General features: G+C 49.2%; 1 protein-coding gene across 1 annotated transcript in view; it reads left to right on the forward strand.

Annotated features, from left to right (window-relative positions):
* Nucleotides 1-21,040, forward strand: part of IGDCC3 (immunoglobulin superfamily DCC subclass member 3) — a 112,221-nt gene extending 91,181 nt beyond the window's left edge. Inside the window, exons 8-14 of the mRNA XM_055717246.1 lie at nucleotides 6,533-6,780; nucleotides 7,151-7,315; nucleotides 12,299-12,487; nucleotides 12,761-12,865; nucleotides 14,337-14,475; nucleotides 14,965-15,172; nucleotides 15,282-21,040. Of these exons, the coding sequence (XP_055573221.1) occupies nucleotides 6,533-6,780; nucleotides 7,151-7,315; nucleotides 12,299-12,487; nucleotides 12,761-12,865; nucleotides 14,337-14,475; nucleotides 14,965-15,172; nucleotides 15,282-15,446 (1,219 nt within the window). The 3' untranslated portion in view covers nucleotides 15,447-21,040. The remainder of the gene's footprint in view (nucleotides 1-6,532; nucleotides 6,781-7,150; nucleotides 7,316-12,298; nucleotides 12,488-12,760; nucleotides 12,866-14,336; nucleotides 14,476-14,964; nucleotides 15,173-15,281) is intronic.
* The last annotated feature ends 1,908 nt before the right edge of the window (nucleotides 21,041-22,948 follow it).

Consider the following 22,948-nt stretch of genomic DNA (forward strand, 5'->3'; position numbering starts at 1 on the left):
TCAAGACAACTTTGTTTTTCTTGCACTTTTCATGCTGCTTAATCCTAGTGCAGATACAGAGAGAGATATTCAAGCACAAACATCCAAGCACTTGGGACTAAACAGCCCTTTTGGTACCAAACCCAGGGAAACTAGAGCCTGTCATTCCCAAGGTGGTTTTTTTCTATAAAACCCACGTTAGCTCAGTGCAAAGAGAAGCAGATGGGTTTGTACCTCCCTTCATGGTGCACACACCCAAAATTTTGAATTCGTAGGGATTTGGACACCTTAAGGGAGAACAGACAAGCCTGCCGATAATTTATGCAGTAAGTTTGAAGACTGTTGGTGATTATGGGAAGGGTACCATAGAGCAAATCATATTTCGGTTCCCAGAAGCATGACAAATAAGTACATGGAGGACTGGGATGTGAACCAGCTGCTCCTGATTTAAGAATAATTTATGGGTTTGACTTTGTTTGGAAGACACGTGGAAATGGCCTTTGCAAGGAGAGTCTCTGCATGAGCACCAAAAACCTCACTAAGAAGTGGAGCATCAGCGTGATCCCGCCTTCCCTGCACCAAGCAGGGATCCTGTACTGGGATCACACAGACATATCCCATGAAAGAGATCTACAGCAGCCCAAGAGCAGCTGATGGAAACAGGCATCAGTCTCTCCTTCTCACGTGGCTGCAATTATTATGCTACCAAGTTGCCTGTGTAGTTTTTCTCTCTGTTGCTCCACTGAGCTGCTCTTGAAGTGCATCACCGGTTTGGGGTTTGAAGTGTTTTCTCAGGCTGTTGCATACAGCAAAATACATCTGCAGAGAATGGTCCTTACACAGGAGCCTTCAAGGCAGGACTAAGCCCATTGTGGGGCAGCCTGAAATCAGCCTCCCATGGATTAGGCTGGGTCTTTTTCCTCTCCAACACCCATGCCGCTTGTTGGGAAGAAGGTTTGGGGGACTTTCCATTGATCAGCACATAGCTCTCCCAGCTATCTGCATTAGCAGACCTACCAACATACGTAGGACTATCTATTTCATCTGCCTTCCCTTCCAGCAGCTTTTCCTGAGATGTTTTGTGCTTCTCTGTGGTCCTGCAGATGTAAAGACTTTTCTTCTCGTCCCTGGGACAGGATTCAGTTAAGTCTGCGATTGCACTTTCTGGCTCGTGCAAACAGATTGAGTGGCAGCCGAAGTGTTCACCAGATCATATAATAAGGAGCAGCCAGCTCTGGCTGTTGTCTCCTGCCTGTGCCAGGGTGCGCTTCCCAGCTCTGCAGGGATGGGAGGACACAGCTCCACCTTCCTCACCTGGGAAGACTCAGACCACCTCTGATGTGGACCAGAGCTGAACCAAGGGACCCAGCTACAGACTTCGGTGTTCGGTTGGATTGTGGAGCTGAGCCAACCACCGTTTGTCCCCAGTGTGGTGCCTGAGCAGTGGCCAGTTCCCAGAGGAGCTCAGTACATGTCATGTCAAGACAGTGCAAACCCAGGTGTCATGAAGCCAGCAAAGAAGGATCAGCATTTCAGGATGAAACGGTGCCACTGCTGTGCCTCCTGTAGCAAATGTGATGCTGTTTACATCATCCCATTTGCAGAAAACACACCGTACAGCCAAATCCCTGTCCTGCCGGACTCTATCCTCTCCCAGGGATATGAGAAGGAGCAACATCTCTAAACAGCTTTGCAGGCTGACAGTCTGCCAGCCCTTTCATCTGGCACCAGCAGGGAGGATGAGCTGGTTCCCTACTGCATGGTGCACCCTGCTGGGACCCGCAGCATCCCTCCAGAAACCGCTCCTGGGTCTGTAAGCACAGAATCAAGGTGGGATCCTGGACAGTGGCCTTCAGTACCTGTTAAATATAAACCGGTTTGTATGGAAAGGGTTCCTTCTCCTGCATAGCACGACGCAATGTCACCTAGGAAGCCCTGCGTGATATTTAATTTTTGGAGGTGTAAGAACACACTTATAGAGGGCTGGGGATGATACGCACTGTCGCTCTGGGCTGTTGAGTATCACTCTTCAAGCTTTGCACCTTATTCTCAGCCTGCATGAGCCAACCTCCTGCAAAATACAGGGCATTTCTGTAAAGCCGCCAACAACCAGCACTGGAGGGAAAAATGCTCCTTTCCAGCACAGCACCTGCCAGCAGCCCAGGAGCGGTTCATTTGACACAGCGTGGCACAAGACGACCCATAACAAATGGAGGCAGAGCAGGGCATGGGGACGGGGCATCTGAATGCAGTGCTGGTGGCTTTCTGTAGCTGCCAGCACTTAAAATGCTCTCCCCGCTAGCCACAGCCTGCTCTCTGCATTAATTTCATCACACTCCCTCTTTTGTGCGCCTGTGTGCGCGCGCATGCTGATATCCTTCCAGATGGGCCCCTCTTCTTTGTGCTGTTGAATCGATGAAGAGGCTTCCTTCAGTTCTCAGACTTTTTCAGAGGAGCCTTTGGAAAGCCGATCTCCGGTCACTGGCCCAGACCCTTGACCCGAGCCTGATCAGTCATCCTGATTGCCTATGAACTGGGAAGACAGCTTGGGAATACCATGGCTTTCGAGCAGCGGAGGCTTCTTGCTTCAGCTCAGCCGGGTGTGAATCTGCAGTGGCTCCTCTCCCCACTTCCATCAATGCCTGTCAGGGCATTGTGCAGAGATGTGATGGAGCCCTCGGCTCGCTGAGCGGCTTTGGTGACCAGCAGAAAGCCTTCTGGCATCTCGCCTTGTCTGACGTGCTCACGGCGCTGCCAGTCTGGCACTCGCGGGAAAGTTTTCCAACAGCAGATGTCCCAAAGTGACAGATTTTTTTCCTGTTGACGGGAAGAAATAAAAGGACACTGCATATTTCAGATGGTTGATGCACAGAGACGCTCTGTGCCTCTTCACAGGGCAACTACATATTTTCCTTTTGTTTGAGCTTCCTTAAAAAAAAAGAAAAAGGCAAAAAGCAGCAAAACCTGGGAAAGCTGCACTGCCCCTGCCATGCTGCATCCTCCGCATCCCAGGGTGTGATGTGGTGGGTGAAAGCAGAAAGAATTTGTCAGTAGTTAAGCCAAAAGTGGATGCACAGCAGAGGTATCCACTGGGATGATGCTGCAGTTCATGTTACTCACTGCCAGCTCCTGCCCTCCTGTCACAGCTACCAGTGTGCTTCAGTGCTCACGCCGGGGCTTGCAGGGAGCTCAGCAGCCTCCTCTAGAGCTGTGCCTGTGGGTGTTAGAGGGACTGACGGAGACAGAGAAAACTGTTATTCTCAGGAAGCTGGTGTTTAGATGCCAGGCATTCTGCTGTCAACTTCTCCACACTTGGTTTCTGCTCCTTTAGCAGGTTTATAGGCACAACCAAAAAGCCAGTTGTGTTATTGACCCTGTTGCCTGCGCATCATTCCAGGTAATGCGGTCCCTGGGAAATGGATGGCCAAGGCTCTTATTGCACGGTACATCAAAACACAGCCTTGTAAATCTCAATGAAAATGAACTTTTCAAAACCTGAAGCAAGTTTCCAGCTACCTGCCATGTTCGTTCTGAGGAAATTGATTTTATTTATTTCTTCTGACTTAACTGTGCATGACAGTGTTACCAGCTACCCTGGGGCCTCTGCAGAGAGGCAGCTGGGAAGGCTGAGACACTGCCCAGCTCCAGGTCCCAGCAGCCAAGTTCTGTCCTGCTCCAGGACCACTGGCATCCAGCATGTCATCTGTGTCGCACAAGAGGAGCTTTGCTCACCTCCCAGTCCTCCCAGGAGAAAGATGTTTCTCTCCATGTAAAACAAGTAAATACACTTGGAGGCAGTGGAGCCTAAATACTCCTCATTGTTGCTGGGCTGCTTTGTGCTTGGGAAGCTTAACGCCACTCTCGACTTGTGTGCCAGCCCGGCCTGGCTGCTCCTGGGTGCCCAGATGCACAGTGGCCACATGGAAATAATCCCTGCATTGATGGGGCAGAAGGAAGCACTGCTGCTCCTTCCACACATCTGCTTTGTGCAGAGCTGCAAGTACAGCTTTCAGATGGCGTAATCCTGCCTTCTGCCATCTGTCCTCACAGGAATCAGCCCTTGTTGACACAGTTGAGCCACACATCGGGTCCTTCCTCCTTGTGCCCCCCTCCCTGCTCTGCCTTTCACCTTCCATTTAATCAGATACATTGAGCCCGTGGCTATGAGAGGAGCTTAGGGCTGATTCTCTAAAATCACCATATCAGCTGAAACCATCACATTTGATATTCCATTTACAATGTTTCCAAGGAAACAAAGGCACAGGACATAAATAGATGACTGTTAAACATTTGCTCACTCACCATGGCCCTGATAATTTGCAAGGCAGAAATATGAATGTTAAATCAACAGCAATAATAAATTTTAATATAGGAAGACCAATATTTTGCTGCAATTAGAGGAAGCATTCGTTCTGACATACAGGCAGGTGATGGCAAGTTATTTATCATTTCTACTTTCCATGTACAATTTTTCATTTGCATAAAAGGCAGCTTTGATTATGACTCCCCAAAAGCCGTGAAATGCCCCTCACATCAGCAGGGGTGCTTGGGATTTACTCATGTGCAGTCAAGTCCCATGTCCACCTGGAATTCACCACAGGAGAAGAAAATAATTTATTTCTCCCTAGAAGTAAGCAGCGGATGTGGATTTGGTTAGGTTCAGGTAATTTCATACAGAAAAACAGCAACCAAAAAGCTTGCGTGAACTTTGGTGTAAGCCAACAAGATGATGCTGAAGCTTGAAGGCATCATGATCTCCCAAACGTTCACGCCAAGCCAGAAGCAAAACACAGTTCAAATGAACTGGGAAGAACTGGAGATACAGATGCACAAATAGGGGTTAATCAAGAGTGGGGCATATATAGGTGATGCTGTAAAATGGAAGCGGAGGCAGTGATGAGTTGTGTTTTATCCAGTGCTGGGGGGGTATATCCTGTAGCCTATCTATAGGACTAGTCAATCCCCACAATTTGCAGTAACAAATACAATTACGCTGCTATTTACAGTGGTGTCAAAGCTGTCACCAGGTTTAGGTGGTCCAGTCTGGGCCCCTACTGGACTTTCATTTCTGAAATTTTCCTGAAGGTGCCCTGTTTGTGAGAACAGCCTACGAGCACTAAGGGCGTTGTGAGCATATTTTATCATATCCTGAGCTGCTGCCTGAGGGCTGGTAAAAACATCTCTAATGTCAAAGGCTGCCTTTCCATTTCCAACTTGGAGCTGGGCACAGTGTAGTAAGACTCCCCACCCCATGTCTTGGAAGGGAGACACATTGGTTATTTATTTATGTGGCCTTGTGTCTGCTGGATAGTCACAAATTGAATCGTGTTGTTCCTGGCTTGGTTCTGAGGGAGGGCGCAAGCCCTGGAGAGAGCAGAGCTTTCATGGATGGGTCTCTGTCTGTGAACAAATGTTATAAGGAAAAGCTGTTTTGCATGCTGAATGGCAAGACAGAGCTAAGGTGTTACACAGTTATTTCTGAGTCAATATTTGCTGGTGTTTGAAAGACACTGGGCATTGTAACCCTTAGACTGGCCCTGAACTTGCTCTGGTTGTACATAACCGTTGCTGGAGGGTCATGCAGTGCACAAAGGGCCTTCAGTTCATGTGGCCACATGTACAAGGAGTCTGGTTGTCCCTGTGCCCATCAAGCCACTACACACCCCTCCCGGAGGTGGTGCGGAGATGGGCACTGTGCTCAAGAATGCAGCCGTTTGGGAAGCTGGTACATGGCTGGCTTTCCCCCCTCCTTTGGGAATGTTTTCCACCAGGGTAGCCAGTGCCTGTCTTTAACTTGGAGGCTGAAAATAGCATCTAAGCCTGATGTGGAGGCCCCCAAGAGCAGGTTGGAAGAACCATTCTGGTTGCTGCCCTGGCTGAGCAAGCCTTGATGTGCCAGCATCAAAAATGCGCTCAGAGGTTTTGCAGACAAAACCTGCATCTTGCTTGTAAGCTTTGGCTTTTGGCTCATGGTGATCATGTTTCTGAAAATGCAGAAGCAAGAGCTGAGGCTGTAACCCTGCTGGATAAGTCGGCTAATCCCAATGTTACCCTAAGACTGCTCTAATGTGCTATAATGCAATTAGAGCATCACCAGAGGGCTTTCTGGCTGTGCTTGATTAGACATGGCTTAGCAACTGTGTGCAGTGCCTTGATGGGTCTCACTGGCATGTACTGGAACTAAGCCAGTTAAAGCTGGTTTGGGTGTATGGATGGACTTGCCACAGAGCTATCTCTGTTGTGTGACTGGGATCTTCCTGAATTCAGGGCTTCAGATCCTGTCATTACCCGTCCCACCCTGTGTCCCCAGCTGCCTGTACTTGAACCACAGTCTCTGCAAGCTGAGACAGAGATACTCTGCCCAGTCATGGGATCTGGGGAATGACGCATCCACCTCCTGGGCTTTTCCTTCTCCAAAAGGACCAGCCCACAGCTTCCTGGAAACTTTCTGTGGAAACAGAGACATGTGGGGGGGCATGGCATGGCTGGAGGGGAGGGATGCCCACCACAGAGCACTTGGTGAGATGCTTGTCCCTCTCGTGTCCCCATGCAGCACTCTCTCCATCTATGGGATCAACCAGGCAGATGAAGCCATCTACCAGTGCATCGCTGAGAACAGCGCCGGCTCCACGCAAGCCAGCGCTCGCCTGACAGTCCTGTGGGCAGATGGGCTGCCCGGTCCTCCACAGAGCGTGAAGGCTGAGACAGTCTCTGCAACCACCATCCAGGTGTCTTGGAAAAAGCCTCTGCAGAACACCAAGGAGATCATCGGCTACGTGCTGCACATTCGGAAAGCTGCAGGTACAGTGCTCTACCCACTGCCCAGAGCATCCTCAGCCTTCCCATATTTTAGCAACATGGCCCACTAGGTAAACCAGGTCTGCACTGCAGTAGACAGTGCTTTCACCCGCGTTCTCCATCACCTCCCTGTTTCTGAAAGACAGACATGAGGCAGTAATGCTGCTGTAAATACCAAAAGGGTGGGGAGGGTTAAGCTGCATAGTCAAATCTTGCTGCTCACTTAGGTGCACACAGAAATGTAAGCAGAAAAGGATGTGGGTAGATACTCATCCTCCTTAGTGACCAAAGTTACTACTTGCAACATCTGTTTAGTCTCTTTGGTCTCTGCAAAGCCTAACGTCGCTCTGTTCTCTCTTTCTTTGCACTTCAGATCCTGTAGAGATGGAGTATCAGGAGACTGTTAGCAAGAGCACCTTCCAGCAGCTAGTGACTGATTTAGAGCCCTCGACCAGCTATAGCTTTTATATAAAGGCTTACACCTCCCGGGGTGCCAGCAAAGCCTCAGAAGTCACAGTGGTGAGCACGCTGGGAGAAGGTAAGGAACACTTTGCACTTGGACCGTCAGATGCTGAAACCCACTGTGTGTAGCAGCAGCACGAGTCACCCCAATACCCACTCCAGAGCGCTTTGGCACACAGCTTGTGGTGTTGATGCTCCTTGTTCCTGCTCTTGCTCATGCTCTGGGATATTGTGTAAAACTCACTTGTATCATTACATGGGGGTCGACTGATTGACTTAAATGCGGCATTGCCTCTCACAGCTGATGTTGTAGCAGGGGGTGAGTGGAAGTCTGCCTGGTTTCGTGCGTTGCAGCTGCCCTGGGCTTTTCCTAAATTGCTTGCTAAATGCAGATTTCCTGCTCAAGCAGCATCTCAGCATCCTCCAGCAGCCCTGGTACTCACAGCTCTTACTTGATACGTGCCACGCTTTTTTAAATTTGTTTTTTTTCTGCTCTACCCTGGAAAATCACACTGAGCTGTCCTGACCTACAAATCCCTGCCTTGGAGCAGCCTTCTGTTTCAGTTAGAGCAATCTCCAAGGCTTTTCCTCTGACTTGGCCTCCCAGATGTGGCCACCAGTTAGCTTCCCCAGTAAGAAAGTGGGTGCTGTAATGCAGGACCCTTACAGAGACACCAGACAGAAACTAGAGCCCCAGTGTGATCTCTCAGCCAGCATTTTAGGAATGTTTTCCTAGAGGCTCACGTACCTCTCCAGCACCTCTGAATCTTGGCTCATCTCATATATGGAGACAAATTTCTTAGGAGCGTTGCATCAATCTCACGAGCACTCAATAATTACGAATTTGCAGCAGAGAGGACCTTGGGTGTGAGGATGTTATTTAGAATCAAATGGAAGAGTGTGTTGACTTCCAGTTGGGGGATCCAGTTTGCATTCTGTTTTCAGCCCTTGCAGATGTTTACTACAGCATTTAAACAACAACGCCAATAAATCCTCACCCTGCTGGGTTGTTACCCTGCAAATTTATTTTCCTTGGTACTCCACAGGGAATCAGTCATCCCTGGAGTTTGTTTTTCCTTCCAGTTTAGAGACAGAAGGATGGACTAAGGCAAAACTTGAAATGCTTTGACCCAATGCTCTGAGTTCAGCTACTGGAGCTATAAGCCAGCCATGCTTCATGGAGCTGGGTGTTTCTGCAGAAGTCCGGGTCAAGCGAGAGAGGAGTTTTTGTCATTATTGCCTTCAATCACGACAGGAATAGTTAGGTATCTGGTAATGGGATCATAAATTTCCTGGCTGTCTGAAGTTTCAAGGCATCGCTGTCCTGCTCTGCTATCCTTTAAAAAAGGCTTGTCCTGTGTAACAAAGCTTCAGCAGTTAGCTCCGTGTTCAGGATGGAGCTTGTCCATGTTCAGGACAAGCTGGCTTGGTTTAGATCACCCAACCCCAGCTTGTGTTTGCCCTGTAGGAAGATAAGAAGAGATTGAAAACCCCCAGTTCTAGCTTTGCTTCACTTGGTTGCCTGTTGCCTTCTGCTCACAGAGGAGAGAGGGGGTCAGAGAGCCAGGATCCAGTGGCTTTTGTCACCAAATTAAGGTTTCATTGCAGATCTGACTCTTCTCACAGCCAAGCCATTTCACCCTGTGCCTTCCCAAGGTGACTTCCCTGGCCTCAGGGAGCCCCTGGATCTGTGCTAACAGCCTCCAAAAGGGATGGGATTTCCACGACATGCTGTGTCTCGGCGTTTTCATCCTGCCTCAGCGCAACACACGTGAGATGTGCAGAGATGTGTGTGAAGCCCCATGGTGGCAGGACCCCACGTCACCGCACTGACATGTCTAGCCTGGCATGGAAAGGGCACAGGGGGTGAATCTGGCAGTCAGGGACAGCTTGGCGGAGCCAGGGCAGTGCTTGTCAGAGTGGTCAGCAGATATGCTGCCAGCTGGAGACTGGTCTGAGTGACCATGTTATACTGGTATTGTCTGGAGCAGGAATATGGTGAAGGTGCTGAGGAGCAGGGCAGCTTTTGGCTCAGGGAGGTCAGCTTTTCAGGGCTAGGAATATGCTGAGAATGCGCTTGGCTGAAACCTCCAATGCTTTCTAGAAGCACCATGCTCCTTCTTTTGTGCCGGTAATAATTTTGGATGGAAAGTAGAAGGGAAGAGTGTAGAGAAACTACCCAAGTGAACCTTGTCCTCCATAAACCTTTCTCATTAGGAAGGTCCTCCCATCTCCCCCCGTCATTCTCCCTCACGCCATTTCACAAATGCTGTGGTATTTTAAATCTCAAACTCTCTCTGCTTCATTAAGCAGCACACACTCCTTGTTCTTGTCTTTTAATGCTTTTTAGGGTTTTCTCCAGGACTTTTTGACATTTCTCTAGGATGAAGACTGTTCCTTTAGTCATCTTCGGCTAAAGACGCCTTCAAGAAGAAAGTTGAAATGACCTGGGGAAAATTCCAAACAGCACGGAAGAGGAAAACAAGTATCCCAGCCCTTAGCATGAGGGAGATGCCTCACTTATAGTAGATCCATATTATGTCTTTTATATACTTCTGTGAAGCACCTATACACTGGTGTGTGTACATATATTTATACACACACAGAGATATACTCCATCTGTATACACTTATTTGTGTAATAACATTATAAACAGCACATGCATTCTGCGAGTGCATACATATAATCAATATTATACATATATATACTCAAAATTTGAATAAATACTATATATTCCATACTTTGAAGGAGAGATATTCTTGTGGTTTTTATTAAATGTAAGGCTCTGCAACCATAAAATAAAGCCAACTCTTCACAAATCAGGATGGCCCACATCAGTGTTTATTTGTCCATGGGATAATGCAATTTCCCTTTCTGTGGCGTTTTCACCGATTTGGAAAATGATGCTTTAAGCAAGGGTCCAACTTCTCAGAGGGGGGATCCAGACAATTCCTAATTTTGCCCTAGAGGGAACTGGAAGAATTAGAAAGAGTGTTTAATTGGAGTGCAAAAACGTGCAGCCTTTGGAAGAACGGTACATTCTGGTATAAATAGAATTTACTGTGTTTTACACCCAGAAGTTGCTATGTACAGCCTTCCCATCAATGACATGCACATCAGAATAAATCCTAGCAAGAAGAAGTACTTCCAGCCATTTTTTTCCCATTGGCAGCACTCAGGCAAGATGGGATCTCATTAACCTGACCCAAGACACCTGGCTCTCAGAGTCTTTCCTTCTGAATCTGTGCCAAGATGCTCACCAGTCAGCAGGGACTTGTTCCTCTCCCCATGCTTATTCGGAGGGTATCGGGCAAAGCCTCTGCAACCTGAAGGAGGGCATCACTTTGGGAAGAGACAGGACTGCCCAGACCCTCGTGCTCACCAGGAGACATGTCTTTCCTTCCCCTTAATCTCACGGAAAAGCTCAAGCTCTCAGTGCCTGGAAAAGGGCAAACCATTGTGCTGTGTGATTTTGCTTTTACTATTAAATTGAGGAAATGCCCTTTTTAGCTCTCGCCAGTCATAGACTGACACGGCCACATTTCATCCGCTTTTCACCATTGCTCACTCAATGGCTGTGCTGAACTCTGCCAAAGGCCAGGTTTGCACTGCTCATCCTTTAGAGACCTGTTGGGGGAAAACAAAGACAAGAAGCAGCATCAGTCTAATGCAAGCCCAGCAATCCTTATATTTGGGAACTTTTCAGCTTGTAGTCATGTGGGCTTGGAAAAACAGCGCTATCTCAAAGTCCAGAGGCTGCTGGAGAAGCGGGGCTGTTCTGCTGGATAATTTTGCTGCAGGGTGTCGCTGAGCTGAGCTGGCTGCCTGGTACAGCAGTGCCCAGAAGCCCTTCTCCCTCCCAGTGCTGGAGCAGAGCCCTGGGCAGGGCAGACCCTGCAGCGCCTGGTGCTTTGCACCTTTTGAATGGTGCCAAAGGCTGTGGAACTGATGGGAGCATTTGGCCTGGGGGTGTTTTGTGGAAATGAGCTGGAAAAAAGTCATCAGTGAAATGTCCTGCCGAGACACATCTCTGCCTTGGTGTGCTCAGTGTATGAGAAAGGGAGGGAGAGGGGGAGGAAGAGGCTTGGGGTTAGCGTGGTCCTGTGTGCCCCAGCACTGCACAGGGCGCCGGGGCAGGGTTTGGTGCAGAACCACCTTTGGAGAACCCAGGTATCTGCAGCACGAAATTGGCTTTGGTTTGCAAATATTTTTGTCTTTCAGCCTGGGCTGATGGGGCAGGATGGGACCAGGCAGCTTTTTGGGGACCAGGGGAGGGAATGGCTGGTGACACCCTCCACGCTGCAGCACACCCCGAGAATGAGGGCAGGGGTTTGGGGCATTGACTGGAGCAAAAGGCATCCTGGTGGACTTTGAATCAGGCCTTGGTGACACCGGGCAGGAGCAGGGACATCTTCCCAGCTAAACCCCCATGCGCCCCTAAGGCCAGGTAAGTGCCTGCCTACCAAAACAAGCCAGCCACAGCTGTGCAGAGATCTCAGCTATTTAGGGCTGTTAACGAAGATGCCCTGCTTCTCTCCTCAGCCCCCAGCACAGAATCACAAACCTCCCTCCTTAAAGCCAATGGGGAGAGCAAGCTGCCACGCACCCTGCAAGTCAGTGCAGGTACCTAGCATGTTTTTAAGATGGATGTCTCCACCTCCATCCCTTCTGGTTCCTTCCTCCCTGGGGGATTAATCACTCTGAAAGGTCCTCGCTACCCTCAGGGCGAGGGCAACAAAGTGGAGTTTGGGAATGCATTGCCAAAGTCACTGCATTCCTGCCCTGACCCGACAGAGCTGAGCATCAGATTGCAACAACGGAGTGTAAAAGTAGCCTCTTTGCTTGCTGAACTGAGCAGAGAAAACCCTTGGACACTCCTACAGCTCCCTGAAGAAGTTCAAAGCTGTTAAACCAGGATCTGGGCTGATCTGATTTTTCTCAGTATCTCATCTAGCACGTTCTTTGGTGCAGCGACCACAGGGAAAGGCTGCTGGGGAATTTCTCATCATGCAAACTAGAAAAGCACATGCAACCCACTGTCTTTCTCTCTCTGTTTCAGTCCCAGCCATGCCATCCCTCTTTATTAAAGTCATTAACAGCACCGCCGTGCAGGCTACATGGGAGCCCTCCATCAAACTGGGCCAGAATGAAGGCTTCAAGCTTTATTACCGCAAGGTCCACCTCTCCCAGTACACAGGTCCAGTGCTACTGCCCAGCAATGTAACAGCGTACAACATTACCCACCTGGGTGAGTATGGTGGCAGCTTGATCCATGTCCCTTCTCGACCCTGCGAAGGTCTGTTGCGATTAGCATGAGAGAGCTTGGATGTGTTGCACAGCCACTAAATGAGAGGTGCTGCAGCTCTCCCCAGGGTTTTGGGGTGCTTTCCCAGTAACAGGTCTTGCTTGCAGCATCTTGTGTGTATTTGGCAAGATGTGCATTTCCTAAATAGGCATCACTCCGGGAGGTAACGCTAATGATTAACCCTGAAATGCTCTTCTTGTGTCTCCCTCAAAACAGATGCATCAGTGGTGTATGAAGTCAAGCTCCTTGCCTATAACCAGCATGGGGATGGAAATTCAACTGTCCGCTTTGTGTCCTTGAGGGAAACTGTGGAGAGGACAGGTGAGACGGGATGTCAGTCTTGGTGGTGGTTTGTGAAAACCGGTTTGCAGGAAGGTGGCGAGGCTAGACACATCCCCCAGACACACACAGCTCTACGCCCCATCTCCCCTTCAGCTACTCATTTAGTTTCAGCAGCACAAATAATGATGAAGCAAACCTCTGCGGGGCTGGGACCTCCTGGTACTGGTAGAGGTGGTTTCTCTGCCACATGGCACCAGCCCTGTTGGCCAGTCCAACCTGATGACTTTTCACTAAGGGTCAAAAGAAAATGTTCCTATAATTGCCAGTTTTGTCCCCTAATCTTGAGCCAGAGGTGAGGCCATGAACATGAACAAACCTGAACAGCTCTGTGCATAGGCTGAGAGCTGCCATCCTCGGGTGAGACTTGATGCACTGAGCATCTCCGCTCTCCTGGATATTTTGACTCTCACTGGCACCAGGAAGGGAGGACACGTGGCTTTGGAAAGGAGAAGGGCTGCAGAGCATGAGCACTGCATTATGTGGCAGAAAAGGAGAAACCTCTAGAGGAAATCTTTAAGTGATCACACCTTTCATATTCATCTATGTGCAAAAAACATTCTGCTGCTCTTGGATGCCTTTTAAGCCTTCCAGTGGGAATATCTTCAAGAGATAGTTATTACTTCTCAGTCTGTGCTGGAGTAACTACTAATCTTGTTGGTATCTGCATACATGGTGCTTACCATCAGGTATCAGCCTGCTCAGGCATGGTGGCTACCTCTCACCTCCCACCTCATTAATTGCAAAAATTAACATCAGAGTCTTTTTTGTTCATTAGTTGTGTCTAATAACAGCAGCCTGGGTAACGGGGCTGGCTCTCTACAGACCTTCCAGCCCTACGCTTGCTGGGACTGCCTTCCTGGGGTTCCAGGAGCAGGGGAGCTGCTTTGGCAGGCAGTGACCCTCCTGGCCCCCCACCCTGCTCTCCTCTTCCCCACACACAGCTCCCAGCACTACCCAGATTCCAACTTTAGCTCTGGACTTCCCAAAAGCTAGAGGAGTGTAGAGAAATGAAGGCAGGTTAATTAACATTGATAACATACAGCTGTGGGATGGCTTCAGGGGCGGCAGGTTGGCTGACATAGATAGTGTGCAGCTGTGGCTGGTTCCTGCTAAGTAGTTAAATAGCTCTAAGGGGTGTGGAAGAGGCATGCTGGATGAAGAGAGACCCAGAAAAAGCAGAGGGAGAGCACCCCACATGTAGGAGAGGCAAGAAGTAGGGTGGGCTGGCCTGAAGGGGATGAAGAAACAGCACAGAGAGTAGATGAACTGTTGAAACCTTGTAGGGGATTGGTGGCTGTGCTGGGGCATGGCGCAGGAGCTACTTATTGAAGGTAACCTGGTATGGGATGGTAAAAGCCTTGTTACAGCCGGCTAGTTTGGATAGTGCTGTGACAGAGGAGCAATAGGAAAATGGCACCACTGACTCCCCTCTCCCCTTTTCTTCTGGCAGTGCTGAATTCCCCGTGTGACTGCGTGAAGGACAAGCAGAACAATAAAACCTCCACCACTGGCATCATCGTTGGGATCCACATTGGCGTCACGTGCATAATCTTCTGCATCCTCTTCCTCATGTTTGGGTACAGAGGAAGGTGAGGGTTGCTCGTGCCGCTACTCACGTGGGACAGCGGTCCCTAATGCTTTGTGGGTGTCCCTGCAGGGTTCTGACACATCACACAGTGATGACGGACTGTTCCCCATGCACATCTCGGGACACGCATCCCGCAGCATGAGCTTGTGCAGCCTGGCTCCTGTGAACACTGGGCGCTGTTTGTGGCACAGCTCCTGCCTCCCTCCCAGACATGTGGACCCAACGGGCTTCTCCAAATACTCCAGATCGGCTCCAGTCCCCATCGAGAGACCTGGTAGTTCCCAGGAGCGCCACTCTTGCTGCCCTGGCAAGCCTTGACCCTCCCTGTAAAGCAAAAGCCCTTTCATGAGGAGGGGAAGAGACGTGACTTTATAGGAGGGATTTAAGGAGTGAAGGAACATAGCACAGGGATAAGGCAGGCTTGGGGGAAGGAAGCAGGGGGAGGCACCAGCTTTGCTCACCCTCAGGCTCCATCTCTTTTATTTTTCAGGCTGCTGATGTGCAAAAATGTGCAGGAGCAGCTGTCAACCCCGCAGATCCCCAGGAGCCAGCGGGGTGCCACAGGCCTTGTCCTGAACGGCGTGACTCGCAGGGACAGGGATGACCGGGACTTGAATGGAAAGCAGCTGGATATGAACGAGCTGGAGAGATTATTCCCAGCATCCCCATCCCAGGAGCAGCAGGATAAGGGTGTAACGGTAAGTCAAGCGGGATGGGAGCATCCGTGGGAAATGCAGATGTGGCTACATGTCTAAGAGCATCGGTGACCTGCCACTGTCACTGCACTGTCGCCTTCTCTCTCTCCAGTCAGCTCGCAGCTCGCCGGCCCCCCAGGATGACACCCAGATATCCACGCTCCCTCTGGATGAGTTCAGCATCATCGAGGAGCAGCCAGAGCCCCTCCCGAAAAGCCCCCGCAATGGCAGCCCTGCTGCTCTGGCTCCCGACCACGGTTCTGCCAATGAAGGATAAAACTGCCAAGACTTGAACCCTCTTGTAGGAGTTACCAGAAACCAAACCCACGGCTGGTGGTGTCTTTACGAGTTGTCAATCTCAGGTCAATTGAAGATTTCTACAGTCTGATTGTTATTTTTTTGTTTTGCTTTATTTTTTTATATATATATATATAAATATATATGTATACAGCCTTTTGGAAACTCTGAAGTTTATTGTTCTGACCTCTCTTGGGCCTCTTGGTGTGTTTCTTCTGACAATGGCTTTATCGAGACTGGTCGTGATGGATTTCCCCTGCAGCTGCTAAGTAAAAGACTCCTTGGCAGAGTTTGGCAAACTCTCCTGTCTCTGACAGACTGGGGATACGGTGGAGCGTCCTTCTCTTGGCATCCCAGACTTTTTCCTGATCAGCAGCTTTAGGACTACTTTTTGGATCTATTTTTTATTTCCAGAAGACTGGATTTGGAGAAATCCTAACTTGACTCCAAAAATCGAGGCCCAGGAAGGCTGTCTCTCCGTGGATTTGATGGTTTTGTACACTTTCACTATTTCTCAGGATACTTTTTTGCTGATTGACTCTAAATAATATGAAAAAATGTTAAAAAAAAAAGTGTGTGTGTCAAAGGATGCCTGCCTGAGGGCTACTGAAAGACTTGGACAGACAAGCCGAGTGAACTCAGAACCTACCTCAACCGGAATGAATGTCTTCTGGGAAGCAGAAATACCTGCGTCTTCCTTCGTGTTCAAAAAAACAAGTAACGTAGCACTTGGTCAGTACAAGCTTGGTCCTACCTCAGCAGTCACGCTCTGTACCTGCCACCTTGGTGGTTTTGTTGTCGTCGTTCCCATCTAAAGCACTTCCAAACCTTTGAAAGCAATGTTCTACCTCAAGCATGATAGGAACTGGTGTGAGTGTGTGTGTGTGTGTGTGTGTCCTCTCCTCTCTCCCAATTCCTGCCTCTCCCACCCAGCCCCGCGCGAAGCAAGATGCTTCACTAGTGTTATGAGCTTTACTTTTAGACACGTCACGGGGTTTCAGTGTGATTTTGCGTGGCAGAGATTTGTATCAAGGTTTTTTACTTTAAAGTTTGTTGGGGCCATCACAGACATGGCTGGATGCCCCGTGGCTCGCCGGCACCATTGCTCTTTGGGCACTGTGGTGGCTGCCTTGGTTCATCCTGGGTGTGCTTGGGATGGAGCGGGGTGTGTGGGGTGCTCAGATGCCTGTCAGCATGCCGCTCCCTAGGCCAGGGTGATTGATGGCACATGCCAGCACAGGCAGCTTAACACACCCCTGGGAGGTGAGGACCTGGATGTCACCATCTTGTCCCTTCAAAGCCCATCCTGCCATCAGGAGCACCTACAAGGAAACTGATACAGCACTTCCAAAACCCCTTGAGATGCCACTGAGCTGCTCCCAGCTCCTCCAGAGTATTTCCAGCTAGCAGGAGATCATCCAAAGGATGAGCTGAGCTGAAAAGGGGCTCTCTTCCCTGGGAGAGATGAGCAGAGGAGGGCTCCTGGGTGGTGACACAGAGCAGGCCCCCCACGCCGCAGGACGCTGGGGACTGCTGGCAGCCACCCCTTCCCCACGCCCAGGGTGTGCGAGGAGCTCCTGACACCAAAGAGAGGGTTTGTGCACGCTCCCTGCTCCTCCAGGGGCCAGCTGCCAACCTGCCACCGTGGGGTTCGGGTTGTCCTGGCGTGGTGCAGCCTTGTGAGTTGGTGTGTGACCAGCGTTGTCCATGGGGTGAGCTGGGGCACGCACAGGGGACAGGGATGTCGGCCAGCCAGTGGCAGAGGGCAGCCCTTTCCCTACCACGTGGGTTGGTTGAAACCAGGTGAACGTGGCGGTTTGAACTCTTTGTATAGGTGGTGGTAACTCAAATGTCACCATATTTGCAAGGACAAGTGAAAGGAATTAGGAAAGAAATGAGTTTAAGTTTAAAGAGAGTAATAATTGTGTTTTTTTAAATGGTACCAGTGGGAGAGTTCCTTGTGTCAGAAACATCCCCCATCACCTTCCCAAGTGGGATTGGGATGCTACCAATAATTGTGTAAATAATACGATATACAGGACAATATGGCAAATGTCTCTTCCCCTGTGCTGTGCCCTGGGGCTGGGCTGGGTTCGCTGTGAGCAGGACTCTGTCCTTTGAGACCAAATCATCCAGCTTGGCCCAAGCAGATGCAATGGCTCGATGTTTGTAGCCCTCTGCCATTAAAATTCCTCCTCCTGTAGACATCATGCAGGACAGAAAAAATCTGAAGGGTTAAACTTGCACGTTAAACCCCCAAATAGCCTTTCTCCACCCACCGAAGAGGCTAAATGGGCCGTCAGACCGATTCCTGCTCACATTTACTGTGGGGAGATGCTCCCTCCCGCATGATGGTGGACCTGGAGACAGCTTGGGAAGGGACCATGCTCATGGACAGTGCTGGTGGCACCATGCAAGACCAGTAGCACAGCCCGTCCCATCGTGGGAGCCTGAGGATGCCGGGGCTTGCAGAGGGCAGGAGGGAGAAGGAGATGCCGAACGGCTCAAGTTACAACCTCGTATCACAGAAAACGCAATCTCCTCCTGCCAGCCCACTCCCACTCAGCTTTTTTTAAATTTTCTTTTTGTGTGTGTGTGTGTGTGTAATGCCGACGTTCACATTGAATAAGTACTGTTGCCAAAGTGAACACAGAATTTAGACTAGCTTTCAGCTCAGACTTCCTGGAGCTGTGAACATGCTATTAATTTAATATCATATTATTGTGATATTGTAATAGTAACAAGTATTTGTCACTACTTCCTTTTATTAAAGGGAAATGCTGTGCCATTTGACTAGTTGAAATACGATAGTATGTCAAGAATAGAGCTTTTTCTTTTTTTTTTTTTCATTATGCAGAAATGTGATGGCTTAAACCAATGCAATTTATGTGTTGGTTTGAGACAGCTGAAGATGGATGTAAATCTTTAAAGAATATTTTTTAGATGTTTAGCTTTTCCTCTTTTTTAGGGTTTCTTTTCCGCTCTTGTCAATCTGTACCACTGGGACCTAATGTAGATGGTTGCAGCAGGTCAGCCCCCAAAGGGATGAGGCTGAAGTCTGGAGATCCAGCAGGAGGACGTTGTCTTCCCTGAATTATCCAAGCCTCCCAAGTCCACAAAACTGGGCAAAAAAACCCTCACAACGGCACACTCTGGCTTTGTGCTGTAGAGTGCCTCTAGCTGTCACTTAGCTGGAGAAGTGACATGTAACAGGCCATCTTGCTGTTCATCAGTGCCTGCGCCGGGCTGGAGGCAAAGCCATGCCGACTGAAAACTTGGGAAAACATCACCCGGAGTATGTCTGGCCATTAATCTGTAAAACAAGAAGGAAAAAAGAACCAAAAAAAGGAGCTTGTGCTTGGTTTCAGCGTGGGGCACAACTTCAAGTCTGTGCTTGGTTCATCCACACTCCTGCTCTGTGCTTGAGGGAAAGCGCTGGAGTTCTGTTCTGTGCTGGGGGCACGGTTGGGCTTGGGTAGACATGTTGGGCTTGGGTAGACATGTTGGGCTTGGGTAGACATGTTGGGCTTGGGTAGACAGGCCTGCAGGAGCCCATGTGCTGCTGGTGGTTTGGATGCTGTTTTGCAGGTGTCAGAAATGCTCCTCCCAGGTCTCCCACGAGCACGTAACCATTCTCATGGCATCAGAGGCTTCTTCAAAGGCTTCGGCCTTTGAAATGAAAATTCAAGCTTCAGCCAGGCTGTTGGGTGAACAGGAGCATTGCTGCGCTGGGAGGGTGTCCCCATGCCGTGGGCAGCATCCCAGGAGGGACACAAACCCTGCTGAGCCTTGAGGCAAAGCTCTGCTGCCATGGTGCAAACCCAGCAGCCACCAACCCCACCGGCCAGGGCCGGGCCGTGCAGGCGTGGGGCTATGCCGTAGCAACGGGGTCCAGGCATCGTTTTATGTACCCAGACCAGATGGCACCAGCCAGACCAGCCCAGGCGGCGTCACTGGTGCCTTGCACCCGTCCTCACCCGCCTGCCAGAGATCAGCTAATGGCACGTGCTCCCTTCACCCTGATAATTCATACACCTCAAACACTGCAGCAACAGCTTGCCAGATTCCCCCCCCCCCTTTTCTTGATGGGAGGAGTCAGAGAGTTTTATCTGGAGATAAAACGGCTGTGTTGGACCTAGTGCAAGCCGTTGGCAACCGCCCCTGTTTGGGGTAGGAATCTCACCCTCTAGTATTTTTCCAAGCAAATAATTCTAATTCAACTCACTGCCTTTTCTAGGCAGATCCAAAAAAACCCTCTTGCTTTTCTGGCTGTGGTGAGATGAAATTACAGCAAGGAGTAAAGTATCCGAAAGCTGATTTTTACTGTTTTTTTGTTTTGTTTGTAACCCATAATGGGCACAACCTATTCTTGGAGCTCTCAAGTTTACCAGAGATGGCTGCTACCTCAGGGATAGTATCCGCATTGTCTTTAGTTGAACAGGGAATAGTTTTATGCTGTGACAGGGTATTTTCACGCTGTTGGATTCAGGTATTTATTTGTCTACCGTATCTTTCTTCTTCCTTGTTTTGTAAAGATGCTGATACATTTAAGTGCTGGACCAGTTTGGGAATTTTAAAACTTCCACCCAAAATTATACCAAGGGACTGTACGTTTTAAGTTGGCAATAAAAAAGAAGAGAAGCTACGACATGTTGTTGCTTCTGGATGGTGAAGGGAAGATTTTTGCTGCCTGTGGGGTTGTTCCTCCAGGATAACCATCCCACAGCATTTCGGGGGTGGGAGGGGGATCGGCACAGTGTCTGAGCCCTCTCTGAGCTGACGGACAGCACTTAAGTCTGGGAAGATCGGTTAAAAAAAAAAGGAAATTAAAAGCTTATGAAAACAAACGGCAGCAACGCAGGGGGAGCTACTTAGTTACTTCATCTGTGCAAACAGCATTTGGAAATCTATCCCTCCCCATGCTGCGCCAGTGAGGGCAGATTAAAGATCCTATCTAGCAACTTGATGCCTGCTCATTTATTTCCCTCATCTGCCAAATTAAAAAAAAGGAAAGGAAAGGGAAGGTGCTTGGGCTGGAGCTGTGGGCAGGGAGACAGTTACGCCCCCAGCCGCAAGTGCTGCTGGTGTGGGGCCACGGCACCAAAACCCACCATAAAACACTGGAAATCAGTGAAACGGCTCCAGGTTTCCTCCGAGAGCACAGCCTGAGCCTCAGCATCGTGTAACAAGAAGGGACGGGGCCGGTGCAAAGCCCAGCACGTCAGGGAAAAGCCTGATTTCACAGGGCTTTGGAGCAGGGTCTTACAAAGGAAAGAGGGATTTTTACTTTGATCGTATTTCCATCATTTAAACTTGCAGTATCTTTACATTTGTAATAAAGTAATAACAAAGACGATGCTAAACCTTTGTCCCAGTCCTCTTTGGGAATCAACCATTAAGAGTAATATTAAAAACCCAAATTGCAAAGCACTTTTCTACTGTTTATTTTCTACCTTTCTTACTTTGAACTGTCTTGATATTTGAAATCCACTGATCCTACGATTGTTAGCTCTGTATAAAAAAAAAAGAAAATAAAACCCAGTTTTTTTGTAGTTTGCTCTGTTTAGATTTTAGCCTGTGGCTACTTGTACAAGAAAAATAAAGCTAGAATAAATGAGCGCAAGCGGTTCAGCCTGAGTGGTGCTTTCTTTGTGCCACAGCACGGGCACAGCTGCAGTGTGGGGATTGTGGAGGGTGGCTCAGGGCATCGCCGCTTCACGCGGGGGGCTGATGAATTTGGCCCCTCTCAAAGAGCAGCTTCCAAAATGCAGTTTTTAAGGGCTGAGGGTGCTGATCCACTCGTAAAGCTCGGGCTAAGCCATCAGCAGAGGTGTGCTTGGTGTTGGGGGCTGCTGGTGGCTCTTTGGCAGCTGTGTAGGAGGCTGAGATGAAGACCTCCAGGGTGAGGGTACGACACCTTGTGCTTGGAGGTGCAAATTAATTTCCAATCAATCTTGGCTCTTTCTCAGCTATTGCTTTTCCCGTTGCCTCAGGCGCTAACAAGCATCACTCTACCTGGTGGCTTTTTGCAGAAACCCCGCATTAAAGCCACGCTCCAGCCTTTTCCAGTTGCAAACTGGTCTGCAATGGCTGAGGCAGGATGGGCATTCCCGGGAGCAGGCAGCGCCGAGCCACAGGAGCATCCACCAACCAGGATGGCACAGGCCTCAGAGTCTCAGGCAGAGAGGTTAAACCCAACGTTCCCACCTCCGTGAGGTGCTGGAAGCTGATGCAGTTGATGCTTTGAGCATCTTAACAGTAACAGAAATGGTTTCAGTGCCCCTAAAAGCTCACCTAAGCGTGCAGAGGGGTTTGATGCCAGGTGGGAGATGCAGAGGCAATTAGCTGCTGCTGAAAGTAATTACCTGCCTTGCAAGCGAGGATCAGTGCATGGGACTCCTCTGGAGGAGCTGGCATGTCCCTGGCGTTACCAGCAAAGCCAGGCCCATCCCCAGCAGCCCCAGGACAGGTTGCTTTGGGAAAAAGACCATTTCTCGAGGGGCTGGCCGGAGGAACAGCCCCGTCCTCCCCTCCTGCTGCTGCTCTCGATGCCAGAGGACAGTCAAAGCAAAGGGCTGCGGGGAATAAATGAGTGAGACTGAGCCCAGCAGCACTTTCTGAAGAGGATTTCAATAAGCAGGTGAGTGAAGAGTCACTTCAAACAACTCCCCGAAGCTCTCAAAACTGCTAAAGTGCAGCACGGATTGTCTAAATATATACTGCATAATAAATACAAGCATAAAAACTAATTTTATTTCCCAGTGGCAACACAAGAGGTGAAAAGAAGCTCAGAGCTAGGTCACTTGGGGGATTTGCGTGTAAATTCAGTGGAATATGGTGCTTCAGACAGCAGCTGTGGAGTCAAGGTAGTGTATAAAGCTAGTGGCTTTCATTAAAAAGGACTTTCCCTGCCTTCATGGCAATAAAAAAAAAAAAAAAAAGGCTTGACAATATTAATCTAAAGTCTTAGAAACTAAGGAAATAAAAAACCCAAAGCAATACACTTAAATCACTTTGATTTTTGGCTATTGGAAATAGTAGTCGTCCTGAATAACCCCTACCTGAGCATTCAAACCTCATTTTTAATAAAAGAAATCTCCCTTTGACCACATACATTCAGGTTTCTGCTGGAAACATCTCGTACCAACTCTTCAGCTCCAGAAATGCTAAAAAAAATTGAGTATTTTCGGCTCCGAATGTCAGGTTCCTACCTTGGGTATTGCTGGAGAAGATGTTACCGCTAATGTCCTAGTTATAACCCTGCCAACACAGGGAGAATTTATAATATCCTATAAAGCCCTAACTACCTGAAAGGTCATTTTAGTGCTAATACAGCTCGGGCATCTCCGTTTCATTTGCTGACACTTTTACGAAGCCACACATAATTCCAGCATGGCTGCTGTAAAACCTTTATAGCGATGGTCTCTGCCTCAAAAAATATTCTTTAAAAATCAAGAGCTGGAACATCAGCAGCAGGTGCAG

Source organism: Falco cherrug, chromosome 7 (genome assembly GCF_023634085.1).
Source record: "Falco cherrug isolate bFalChe1 chromosome 7, bFalChe1.pri, whole genome shotgun sequence".
Lineage (NCBI taxonomy): Eukaryota > Metazoa > Chordata > Aves > Falconiformes > Falconidae > Falco > Falco cherrug.